The sequence below is a fragment of the Podarcis filfolensis genome (assembly GCF_964270895.1).
Source record: "Podarcis filfolensis genome assembly, chromosome: 8".
NCBI lineage: Eukaryota > Metazoa > Chordata > Lepidosauria > Squamata > Lacertidae > Podarcis > Podarcis filfolensis.
Window position 1 is genome coordinate 7,219,064 of NC_139611.1, and position 13,225 is coordinate 7,232,288.

The 13,225-nt window shown below is 46.2% G+C and overlaps 1 protein-coding gene across 2 annotated transcripts in view; it reads right to left on the reverse strand.

Annotated features, from left to right (window-relative positions):
• The window catches only part of HVCN1 (hydrogen voltage gated channel 1), a 28,624-nt gene that overhangs the window by 332 nt on the left and 15,067 nt on the right, over positions 1-13,225 (reverse strand). For both annotated transcript variants that reach the window (XM_083629712.1, XM_083629713.1), the window contains exons 2-5: positions 7,980-8,215; positions 5,145-5,249; positions 2,940-3,171; positions 981-1,093 (exon numbers count right to left, since the gene is read on the reverse strand). In XM_083629712.1, coding sequence (XP_083485838.1) covers positions 981-1,093; positions 2,940-3,171; positions 5,145-5,249; positions 7,980-8,177 — 648 coding nt within the window. In that variant the 5' untranslated portion in view covers positions 8,178-8,215. The remainder of the gene's footprint in view (positions 1-980; positions 1,094-2,939; positions 3,172-5,144; positions 5,250-7,979; positions 8,216-13,225) is intronic.

A 13,225-nucleotide genomic window follows, 5' to 3' on the forward strand; every position in this document is an offset into this window, starting at 1 on the left:
TGGAGAAGAGTAATTCTGAGGTCAGTTTGGGAGGCTATGAGGAACTACAGGACATTCCCCCAGCTTTGAGGTGCGGGGGAAGAAGCAAAGATGAAAAAATGTCAAAACTTAATCACTTTGTAACAGCCTAAATGGAAAACCAACCTAGGTGAACACTCAGCATAAATCACATCCTAGGAATAACCTGCACATCTTTTGAGCTTGTGCGCTGTAATGGAGAACAAACTATATGCAGCCTTTGATTCCTTGCATCACCCACTAATCCTCTGCAGCACAAAGAGGCAGCCAGCTTATTCTGCCCCAGTCAGGAGTGGTGGATTCTCACGGGCTACCCCATGAAAACCCCACAAAAGGCAGACACCATGAACATGCATTGGGTCCATGTGCTAGATGCCCTCTCTCAACTCCAGGGATGGGACCTTGGGTAGCCCAAGACTCTGGAGGGCACCAATTTCTCAGTTGGGTGGCCAACAGCCAGGGGTGATGGCAGCTCTGATCCAGCGACATCTTGAGCGTCACGGGGTCCCTCTACTTGCTCTAGTCAGTGGGAGCACATTGCAAGATCCACCTGACTCTCCACTTCTTAAAATACGGTGATTTGTTCAAGAGCACTTACCCATCGTGAACCCAAACGCCTGTTTAGACAGTTAAGGGAGCCTGGAGCGCAGAAGCAAAACTTGAGAGACAGCAGGGGGAGCATCAGCTTAGAGGGGCTCTTGATGTTCTCACCTCTCAAAAGGAATACATCAGTGATGGGGAACCTCCAGCCCATGGGCCTAATCACATGGTCTGTGTCCTAACTTGTCACATGCATCTGCTTTCCCTAAGCCACACTTGCCCGCCATGTGCCTGGCATCTATGAGGTTGGGTGACGGGCTGCTAAAGCTGCTCCCTGTCCTTTGCTGCTGTGACTTAATTTCAAGCCGACTCAGTTACACGCAGCTGGATCAGAGCTTCAGCCACTGAAAAGATGGCCTTACCTTCTCTGCACAGCTAGCTTCCATCTCCTGGACCTTTAGGGTGAGTTGCAGGTTGGCTTGCTTCAGCTTGGACATCTGCTGCTCAGACCGTGTTTTCACCGACAAGATGATTCCTTGGGGAATGGATTCAGGGGACAAGAAAGTTAAGCCAGGCCCTATTGGCTGAGACCCAGGAATCACCTTCACAAGCTCTTTACAGCGGTTATTCTCACAACTGTCCTCTAGGATTTTCCTCTCATCGGAAAGAGGAGAGGGAGGATGTAGAGGAAGCAGCTGGAGCTGGATCAAGGCTCTCCAGCTGCAGGTCCAGTTTGATCTGTTGGTTTGCAAGCAGACTGGTATTGCCAAGTGTTATGGGCTAAGTCACAAGAACCTATATGTGGAAACAGTCTCAGCAGACCCAAGGGAAGAATGGCGATGGAGGAGGCAGAAAGGGTAAAAACAAGGCAGTGTGTGTGTGCGCACGTGGGACAAAGCCACGAGCAGTGTGCACTCCTGTTAGGAAGGGCCTGGAGGCCTGGGAAGAGAGGTCAAGGATACCAGGAAGAGGGGGCTGGATTTGAATGATCCAGAAGTCTCTGGACTTCCTCTGCCCACAATCAAATTCTGCTATACAATCTACTTTAGAACAATGGATCAAGGATATTGATTGCCAATATTCTTTCTCATGTGCTCATAGAATTTGTTCTCTAGTATTTTTTTAGTTTAGGGACGTGGGTGGCGCTGTGGGTTAAACCACAGAGCCTAGGACTTGGCAATCAGAAGGTCGGTGGTTCGAATCCCCACGACGGGGTGAGCTCCCGTTGCTCAGTCCCTGCTCCTGCCAACCTAGCAGTTCGAAAGCACCTCAAAGTGCAAGTAGATAAATAGGTACCACTCCGGCGGGAAGGTAAACAGCGTTTCCGTGCGCTGCTCTGGTTCGCCAGAAGCGGCTTAGTCATGCTGGCCACATGACCCGGAAGCTGTACGCTGGCTCCCTCAGCCAATAAAGCGAGATGAGCCCCGCAACCCCAGAGTCGGCCATGACTGGACCTAATGGTCAGGGGTCCCTTTACCTTTTTTTTTTTTTTTTAGTTTGACATGCGTTTTCTAGATATGCCACATATCTAGGTCATTTGACAAAGTATCGCCAGGCCTTTTCCAGGGCCAGATTTAACCACCTCCCTTTACAGTAAAAAGAGGCGTCCCATGTGAGGACTGTTTGTGTCCTTGTGGAGATAGGAAGTAGTCAAAACTTTGGGTCAGGTCTTTGTTGAATGTAATCTTCATAGAGAAGGTCACAGGAGATTATTACTCGTTCCAAAATATGGAAGCAGCTTGGAAGGACACTGGAACAGTACTCGGCTGATACAAACAAGTTAATAACAGAGATAATGGCCAAGTTCCTGTTCTCTACTCAAAGGTCTTGTACACTGATTCTAACTGCAATTTGTATCTCAAATTTTATCTTTTTACTATGTACTATGTAATACATGTTTTAGTCATTTGCTTCATATTGTAAGTGAATGTTTTAAATTGTCAACTGTTCTATTTTAATGGGTCTGTGGCCAAATAATAAAATGATGAAGAGGAAGTCTGGCTGCAAGTTTGTTGTTCAGGCAATACTTGGGATGGCAAACAATGAAGAAGAGAAGAAGAGTTTGGATTTGATATCCCGCTTTACCACTACCCGAAGGAGTCTCAAAGCGGCTAACATTCTCCTTTCCCTTCCTCCCCCACAACAAACACTCTGTGAGGTGAGTGGGGCTGAGAGACTTCAGAGAAGTGTGACTGGCCCAAGGTCACCCAGCAGCTGCATGTGGAGGAGCGGAGACGCGAACCTGGTTCACCAGATTACGAGACTACCGCTCTTAACCACTACACCACACTGGCTTTCTTCAAGAAATTCCTGGATGGGTATTAGTGCCTGTGCACTGTGAATGGTTCCATACCAAAATCCATCTATTCCTCAAGATTTACCATTTATAATCCTGGCTACTCTCCACAGTCTAAGAAGGATCAGTAATCCCAGTGCTTCAAATTCGTGCTCCCGGAAGAGAAGAACAATGTCAAGAACGAATGAGATGATGACAACGATGGCGTCCAGGACCTCAAACTTGTGATGGAAGAACTCCAACCGGTAGGCAAAGAGTTTGAAGAAAATTTCCACCAGAAAGAGGGTGAGGATGCTAAGGCTCAGGTAGTGGAACACCTGCCAGGGTGCAAAGAGGACAAGGCAAAAGTTAATATACTTTCAACAACACCTGGAGAGCAAGCAGTAGATTTGGACTGAGGATAATAATAATAATATAATAATAAATTTATTATTTATACCCTGCCCATCTGGCTGAGTTTCCCCAGCCACTCTTGGCGGCTCCCAATCGAGTGTTAAAAACAATACAGCACTAAATATTAAAAACTTCCCTAAACAGGACTGCCTTCAGATGTCTTTTAAAAATAGGATAGCTGCTTATTTCCTTGACATCCACAGGGCAAGTGCCACTACCGAGAAGGCCCCCTGCCTGGTTCCCTGTAACCTCACTTCTCGCAATGAGGGAACCGCCAGAAGGCCCTCGGCGCTGGATCTCAGTGTCCGGACTGAACGATGGGGGTGGAGACGCTCCTTCAGGTATACAGGACCGAGGCCGTTTAGGGCTTTAAAGGTCAGCACTAACACTTTGAATTGTGCTCAGAAACGTACTGGATATACAGTCGTAGCTCGGAAGTCGAACGGAATCCGTTCCGGAAGTCCGGTCAACTTCCAAAATGTTTGGAAACCAAAGCGCGGCTTCTGATTGGCAGGAAGTTCCTGCAGCCAATCGGAAGCCCTATCGGATGTTTGGCTTCCAAAAATAGTTCGCAAACCAGAACAGTCACTTCCGGGTTTGCAGCGTTCAGAAGCCAAAACATTCGGGAACTAAGCTGTTCGAAAACCAAGGTACGACTGTACTAGTTTTATCCGGTGGCCCTTTTGCTGCTGAAATCCAACCTAGCCGATGCAATATTTACAGCACTTGTTCCAAGATCTGTTTGCAGAACAGCACAGGGATGCTATTGCTTCACCCAGAGTTTCAAATACTTTCCTCAGCTTTAGATTCTAGCATGGGGAAGAGAAATACCTATTGGAGCTAAATCTACCTTTACTCCACAAAGCATTTACAGCCCTATAAAGTCTTTTCTGGAAGGGAGATTCAAGAAAATCCCCAGAGATCAACCCGTTTTGCATTTGTGGAAGGCCCCCCCCCTTCCACTGAGAACTCCACACGCTATGCAATATACTCTGAACTGTACAAAACAGCTAGGCATAAAGATTCAGAGAAATATTTAGCATTGCTTGCTACCCTCATGGTTATGGATAAGATTAAATATCCGTTGTCTAGTTCAAATAGGTCTGCAACATCTAATGCAGCTAAATTTACAGTAGAGGCTGCTCAACTAACAAAACGCCTTCTGGCCTCCCTTGAGATCTAAGATTCTGTTTTTTTAATGTATGTTTCATTTATTATACAGGTCAAGTTTTTATCTTTATATAGCGTTATTTGATATATTTCAGGTTCATACATTGCTACTTGGCTCCAACCTGTAGCGGGATGCGGGTGGCACTGTGGGTTAAACCACAGAGCCTAGGGCTTGCCAATCAGAAGGTCGGCGGTTCGAATCCCTGCAACGGGGTGAGCTCCCATTGCTTGGTCCCTGTTCCTGCCAACCTAGCAGTTCGAAAGCACCTCATAGTGCAAGTAGATAAATAGGTACCGCTCCAGCGGGAAGGTAAACGGCGCTTCTGTGTGCTGCTCTGGTTCGCCAGAAACGGCTTAGTCATGCTGGCCACATGACCTGAAAGCTGTACGCCGGCTCCCTCGGCCAATAAAGCGAGATGAGCGCCGCAACCCCAGAGTCATCCACGACTGGACCTAATGGTCAGGGGTCCCTTTACCTTTTACCAACCCGTAGCAAACTATGGGATGTGTGGGTCACATGTACATACACACCTTCCCATATTTGCTTCACAGAGAAAGGGCACTACACAAATCTCTTCAAGTATATATATGCATCTCTACAGGTCTAGCAACTGGCTTATTTTAAAAATGAGAAGTTAAGGTTCTGAGGAAGCTGGATTCTACACCTCACAGAATTGCAACACATGAACCCTGATTTATATGCAGATTCCTCCCCTATTGCCCTTACCTTGGGTGCAATCTCATGTTTGTCAGGGTGGATGATTTTCAAGTCCAAAAGCAGTTCCCCGAGGACCAGTATGGCGTCCAAAATAACCAGGCAGACAACTAAGATCTGGGAGAAGAAGAATCAAGACCAGAATAAATATGCAAACCTTTGAAGCCAAGCAGAAGATTGCAAAGTCGAGGTGTTCATCAGCCATGGAAGAAAGGTGGCAGCTGGGATGAGGAGAATGAGGCAAAAGCTGCGGCTCAAGTGCAGTGGTGCAGACCATTAGGCTCCGCACCAAGGAGATCTAGAGAATGACTTGGCCTTGGGCAGCTCACTGTCTGTCCGCCTAGTGCAGGGGTCAGCAAACTTTTTCAGCAGGGGGCCGGTCCACTGTCCCTCAGGCCTTGTGGGGGGCTGGACTATATTTTGGAAAAAAATATGAACGCATTCCTATGCCCCCCAAATAACCCAGAGATGTGTTTTAAATAAAAGGACACATTCTACTCATGTAAAAACACCAGGCAGGCCCCCCAAATAACCTAGAGATGCATTTTAAATAAAAGGACACATTCTACTCATGTAGAAACACGCTGATTCCCGGACTGTCCAGGGGCCGGATTTAGAAGGTGATTGAGCTGGATCCAGCCCCTGGGCCTTAGTTTGGACTATAGAAAAGGTAAACTTAGCTGGAACAGTAAGTTGCACAGTTGCAAATTAATTTTTCCTTGGCCCTGTCACATATATTGCTATGCTATTGCAACTGGATTTTTTCTTTATATGTTGATTTACGACCTAGGGATAATTGTAGATGAGCATTCTACTAGCAATACAAGCTGCCCATTCCCATCTTTGGGCTGCAGGATACCAGCACTGTCGAAATGCTGTGGAATTTATTCTACCAGCTGCTCCATGGCAACATCTGAAATCACAGCCTGTTCCTGGGTTTTCTGCGTCTGCTAGTAAAACGCTTTCAAACAGTTTGTACGATGCTTTCTGTTAGCAGAAGTCAGTATTCCATGAGCATGTGCCGTATGCAGTGTCTTGTCATTCACAACAAAACCTCTTAAGTTATGTTGAAGATGTGCTCCTTGCCCTCTTTCTAACAGATTAGGCACAGATTCCAGTTCAGGAGCTTTGTGTTTATCTTGTGGTTCTGTCTGAAGCTGGTGCAGATGATGATTCAGCTGGTGAAGGTCTCTTTGACAACGCGGCCTTCCTGGCTGTTTTAGACCTTGAGGAGAAGACTTGTGTATTTCTTCCAGTTGACTGACTTCACGCCCCAGGGAAGCAGGACCCCACAACATTGCTGTGCTGAGTCAGTGAATTCTCCCTCTGAACTTGGTTCTTTCCAAGTTTGCAAGTCCTCGCTTGCTTGCAGGTCTCACACCCTCATGGGTGAACTCTTGACAAAAATACAGTGGTACCTCAGGTTAAGTACTTAATTTGTTCCGGAGGTCCGTACTTAACCTGAAACTGTTCTTAACCTGAAGCACCACTTTAGCTAATGGGGCTGCGCCGCCAGAGCATGATTTCTGTTCTTATCCTGAAGCAAAGTTCTTAACCTGAAGCACTATTTCTGGGTTAGCGGAGTCTGTAACCTGAAACGTATGTAACCTTAAGCGTATGTAACCTGAGGTACCACTGTACACAGATTTTGGTCTCATAGGTTACTAGCAGGGAACTGACAGGATCCACTGATATTTACACACAAAGTCGTGTAAAAGGAGGTGAAGTGAGTGTGACTGATGAAGCCACAGGGATTGAGTGAACAAGAATCTAGGATGGGGATCACAAGATCCCGACAAAACACTGGATCAAATAACTCTCGGCTATCTTTCTAATAGCTGTCTAAGAACTATCTAGCATCTATCTTTCTAACTACCCAATTCCAGCCCTCTTTTTCTAACCGCATGATCTCCAGCCTTGCAACTGACCCCCCAAGTCTCTTCCTCAAGTTCTCCTTTCCCAAACTCTACTCTCTTAGCGTAAAGTCTGTGGGTGCAGGCCAGCACTTTCTACAGACTCCTCCCCGACATTCTCCCAAAGGACATGACAAATACAATACACAATTTCCATGGCATATCTCAGGTGGCTGCAACTGTAGGCTTTGCATGGAGGGCAACCATCTCCCTGACACATCTAGGACAAAGTGATTGACCACACTAATTCAACATAAGGAGAAAAGAATGTGCTTTGAATTCCACATATTTGCAAAACATGTGTCATAAAAGTAATTGCTTTTTTATTAAAATTATGAGCCAAATTTTAAACTTTGAAGTCCAGTGTCATCCTTTAAGAAGGTGATTAGAAAATGTGATATGGAAAAAGTGTGTTTTATTGCTGCTCCAAACATACTTGTACAGTGGTACCTCAGGTTAAGTACTTAATTCATTTCGGAGGTCCATACTTAACCTGAAACTGTTCTTAACCTGAAGCACCACTTTAGCTAATGGGGCCTCCTGCTGCTGCCAGAGCACGATTTCTGTTCTCATCCTGAAGCAAAGTTCTTAACCTGAAGCACTATTTCTGGGTTAGAGGAGTCTGTAACCTGAAGCATATGTAACCTGAAGCATATGTAACCCAAGGTACCACTGTAGTGCCTTTGAGGAAAAGGACACCCCAAGAACAATAAAAATTGTGATTACAAGGAAAGTGCACAAAGTATTTGGAGACCCCAAGGTGACTGGGAGTTCAATTGCTCCTGCTGGTGGCAATGGCTGGTTATTCATGGTCACCAATTTAACCCTAGAGGCATCTGTCTTCTTTCCCTTCAAAGCTGGGCACTCCATACAACATTGAGTCTCCCAGCCACCAATGTTTCCATGCACATAAGAGCAGGTACCTGCCACGTACCTGAAATTTGTGTGACTGGAACAACTTCTTCATCACCTCCCGGAAGGTGGGGGTCCTGGGGGAAGAGTCGATTTTGACGGCCGTCTCGGGGGTCTTCGCTTCCTCTTCCATCTCCTCTTCCTCCCATTTCCTGTAGTCATTGTTCCACTGAGCAGGATCATCCCCCACCACGGTGAAATGCTTCAGGTACATAGACATGGTGGCAGCTCAAATGGGCATCACCCTGTAGAAACACACTGTGGAGGGAAAGCTTGAGAGCATCACTGCCTGAGCACACGACAGCTGGACTTCCTCTAAGGAATGACAATACAAAAGGATAAGAAGAAGAAGAAGAAACCATGTGATCTCACAGTACAAGACTATTTTTTTTTAATGTCTGGATTGTGTGTGGGGGGTGATACCCACTTCCCTATTCAGAGTTTGGAAATATCTGAAGCACCCTTGGAGCAAGCTGCATTTAAAAACAACCAGCGAGTTCCTAGGCCTCGTGGTTGAAGAGGCAGATTCAGAACCACTGTTTGGTTAAGAAGAAGAAGAAGAAGAGTTTGGATTTGATATCCCGCTTTATCACTACCTGAAGGAGTCCCAAAGCGGCTAACATTCTCCTTTCCCTTCCTCCCCCACAACAAACACTCTGTGAGGTGAGTGGGGCTGAGAGACTTCAGAGAAGTGTGACTAGCCCAAGGTCACCCAGCAGCTGCATGTGGAGGAGCGGGGAAGCGAACCCGGTTCACCAGATTACAAGTCCACCACTCTTAACCACTACACCACACTGGCTCTCTTAAGCAGGGGTGTTCCTGGGACCATCCCAATGCCGTATGTTTTGTTACCTGCCCTGTGCGGAGTTGCTCCTGGTGGAGACCGTTTATCATGCGTGTCTTTTGCTATTCCACCACACAAGGGCAACATTCAGCATCCTAAGAATTCCCCTCCCCTGTATGAAAATGATATACAGGTGGTACATGACCCCAGTCAAGCTTGCAAAAATATATCATTTGCCCGATAATAAATGTTGGAAATGTAAAGAAATTGAAGGTACATTCTTTCACCTTTGGTGGACGTGCCCAAGAATCAAGGCTTTCTGGGAGATGATATCTAATGAAATGAAAAAGGTATTTAAATATACCTTCCTGAAGAAACCAGAGGCCTTCCTTCTGGGCATAGTCGGCCAATTGGTGCCAAAGAAGGACAGAGCTTTTTTTATGTACGCTACAACAGCAGCAAGAATACTTATTGCAAAGTATTGGAAGACACAACATTTACCCACTTTGGAAGAGTGGCAGATGAAGATAATGGACTATATGGGATTGGCAGAAATGACTGGCAGAATCCGAGACCAGGGACAAGAGTCGGTGGAAGAAGATTGGAAGAAATTTAAAGACTACTTACAGAAATATTGTAAAATTAATGAATGTTAGAATGATGTTGGATAGAAATTAAGTGGTTTCCAGCTGTAATGCTTTAAGAGAATGCAAAAATGAATTGATAATGGATGAAATTACAGAGTTATAAAATGTTAAGATATAGAGTTAAGATAAATGAAAGAGGGTAAGGATTTGCTGATTTGATTATTTAAATGGGAATACAAGAAGGGGAGGTGTGAGGAGGTCAAAGAAACAAGCAAATGAGTTTTAAGCTATGAAAAATGGAATTGTTTTTAATTTTTCTTATTTTTTTGCGCTTTTATATGTCGTATCTTTATTTTTCTTTTTTCTTTTACTATGTGTTCTTGTATTTATGTTTTTGTAAAATTTCAATAAATATTTCTTTAAAAAAAAAAATTCCCCTCCCCTGTAAAAGAAGTTTCTAGCCTTTAAGGCTGCAATGGCTGATGGGATAAAAGAAATCAGAGGAAGGGGACATGGGCTCAAGAGTAGGACATCTTGGAGAAAGTCTCATGTTTAATTCCTGGCACCGCCATTTAAAAGGATCTTGGGTACCAGGGCTGGGAGAGAGGTCGAAAGAGGCCTCAAGAGCCTCACTGATAGAGACTGGGAAGAGCATTGGGGTAAGGTAAAGGTAAAGGACCCCTGGACGGTTAAGTCCAGTCAAAGGCAACTATGGGGTTGCGGCGCTCATCTCGCTTTCAGGCCGACGTTTGTCCACAGACAGCTTTCCGGGTCATGTGGCCAGCAGGACTAAACTGCTTCTGGCGTAATAGGACACTGTGATGAGTGCCAGAGCACATGGAAACGCCATTTACCTTCCCGCCACAGCAGTACCTGTTTATCTACTTGCACTGGTGTGCTTTCGAACTGCTAGGTTGGCAGGAGCTGGGACAGAGCAGCGGATTGGGGTAATAGCTCAACTTGGTAGAAAGTAGCTTCCTGGTCCCATCAGCACCATACATTTAAAGCCCTATGATACCACTTTAAACAGTCACCCCCCTGCTCCAAATCCTGGGAACTACAGGGTGTCGAGAGTTGTCAGGAGACCCCAATTCCTCTGTCTGAGCTGCAATTCTCAAAGTGCCTTGGAAAGAGTGATTGTGTTAAACCACTCCAGGGGGGAATTGTAATTTTGTAAACTGCTTAGAAGTTTTCTTACTTTCAAGTAGTACAGTGGTACCTTGGGTTAAGTACTTAATTCGTTCCGGAGGTCCGTTCTTAACCTGAAACTGTTCTTAACCAGAAGCACCACTTTAGCTAATGGGGCCTCCTGCTGCTGCCGCGCTGCCAGAGCCCAATTTCTGTTCTTATCCTGAAGCAAAGTTCTTAACCTGAAGCACTATTTCTGGCTTAGTGGAGTGTGTAACCTGAAGTGTATGTAACCTGAAGCGTATGTAACCCGAGGTACCACTGTATACAAATTTTCAACCAACCAACCAACCGCCACCTGCTGCTTTATAAATAGAAACCAACCAACCAAAAAAACAAACCTCAAAAACCCCTGTCCAATCCAAGAGGAACAATCTTCATTTTTGGTGGGAGGCAGGGTGAATGGTAGTGGAAGGGTGAGGAGACAAAGGAATAAGGTTTCAAGGCAAGCAAATGGGAGCATGCAGGCATAAGAATATCAGAATAGCCAGGCTGCTGGATCCGACCAAAGGGCCATCTTCTAATCCAGTATTTGGTTTGCCACAGCAGCCAACCAGATGCTGCCATGAAGTCCACAACCAGGACTTGGGCACACCAATCCTCTCCCCAGAAACTGGATACCGTGCCTGGGTAACAGCAGTTGACAGATCTTGATACCAAGCCAGAGCATGGATCCATCTAGTTTCATAATGGCGACCCTGACTGACTGCAGGGGTCGCGCCTGGTGCCTTCTGAAGGCAAAACAGACGCTTTGCTCTCCCCCTCCTACGTTTCCTGAGACTTCATTTTCATTTCAGGTCAAAGGCTTGTGACTTTGCATTCGAGACAAAGGAAACCAGGGACTTTCCCCAGCTGACAGCTGAGGCTCTTTGCTATGACACAAGGCCGGCTGTCAGAGGGCCACAAGTGTTGCAATCTGGAAAAGGCTACCACGTAAAAATCATGCCATGCTCTCAGTGGCGCATCACAGGGGAAATGAAGAATTCCTCCTGCACAACCTCAAAGGCTAAGGCCAAAGTCCTAGCCTAATGTCCTGTGAAGTCTGCCCCACCAAATTCAACAGGGTTTACTTCTAGGCAGACAGAGATAGCATTGTGCTGCATCGTAAAGCATCGATTTAAGAGGCAGCAAAGAACTTTGCAGACTAACTCAGAATGTGCTCCACTGATCACATCCTGGACTTCTTTTAACAGCTTACATGGTTTGCTAATGTTCACACTGGCCAGATAAGCAAGATCAACAAGGATCAGCTCGCCTTCCTTGTTGAATCACTCTCACCTGACTGGTTAGAATGGAGCCAAGAGCCTTAGATAGATGGTTCTGGGGGACAATTCACTACCCCAAACAATGTTGTTGACTATCAAGCACCAGGGACAAAGAACAGGATGGGGTTCAGGCGCTATCGGGCACTTATGGAAGCAGGAGGCTGGTCTAGGTGGACAGGGAACCTGCGGTCCTCCAGATGTTGCTGGATTGAAACTTCCTTCCGCTCCAGGTGTCATGGGAAATAGACAAGGAGGATGGAAGGTGTAGGCCAATAACATCTGGAGGACATCAAGTTCCACCTCCTGTCCAGTGCTCTAGAAACTCTGCTTCTCTGGATCTATTTTTGTTCGTAAAACCACCACAGAGCATTCATAGGATCCATCACTGCGCCCGGAGGGCTCAGGTGACAAGGAGCTGCCTGGTTCATCGGCTAAAACTGGGCATAAATGCCTTGGCCGCAGTACTCTGTGCTTTGATAACTTCCAGTCTGGGTCCTTGTGACATGCTCTGAAGATGACTCAGAAACTTCAGCTGCTTCTAATGCAGCAGCCAGATTACTGGGCTGGGGAATCCCTGAGAACAAAAATGGCCCTTGTATCAAGGCAGCTGCTTTTCTTGTCAGTTGGTTTCCAGCCCCAATTCAAGGGATTTGAAGCCCCGAGTGACTTGGCCCTGAATTAGCTGAAAGACCTCCTCCTTCCCTATAGACCCACTCAGTGGATAGGGCCATAGCTGTCAACCTTCCCTTTTTTGGCGGGAAATTCGCTTATTCCAGCACCGTTTCCCGCTGCTATTCCGGATTGTTAGATATCCCGTAGACTGTCCCTGGGACAGGTGAGGCTGCTGATCCCTTATTTTCGAGACTGCTGATCCCTTATTTTCAAATCTGAAAGTTGACAGCTCATGTTCTGCTGCCTAGTTTCCCACTGGGTTCCCATCTGGTTGGCCACTGCAAGCAGCGCCGGATTCACATAGAAGCTAAACAAGCTATAGCTTAGGGACCCACTCTCTTGGGGCCCCCAAAAAAATTTAAACGGAAAAAACCCCTGGATGTATTTCCAAAATATAAGATAAAAAACAAATGAAATAAAACCTACAAACAGCAACAGTGTTTTGTGTTGTGTAGGCTCCTATAAGTCATGGGCCCCGCCTGCTAGCCTGCTCCCTCAAATATCACTGGTTTGCTCCTTTCTATATATAGGGTGCCTACATTCTGCAGGGACGGGTTGCATGGCAACATGTGCAAATGGCTTTAGATACTTATTAGGTCCCTAAATTACCATATAGCATATAAAAAGGTAAAGGGACCCCTGACCATTAGGTCCAGTCATAGCTGACTCTGGGGTTGCGGCGCTCATCTCGCTTTATTGGCCGAGGAAGCTGGGGTACAGCTTCCGGGTCATGTGGCCAGCATGACTAAGCCGCTTCTGGCGAACCAGAGCA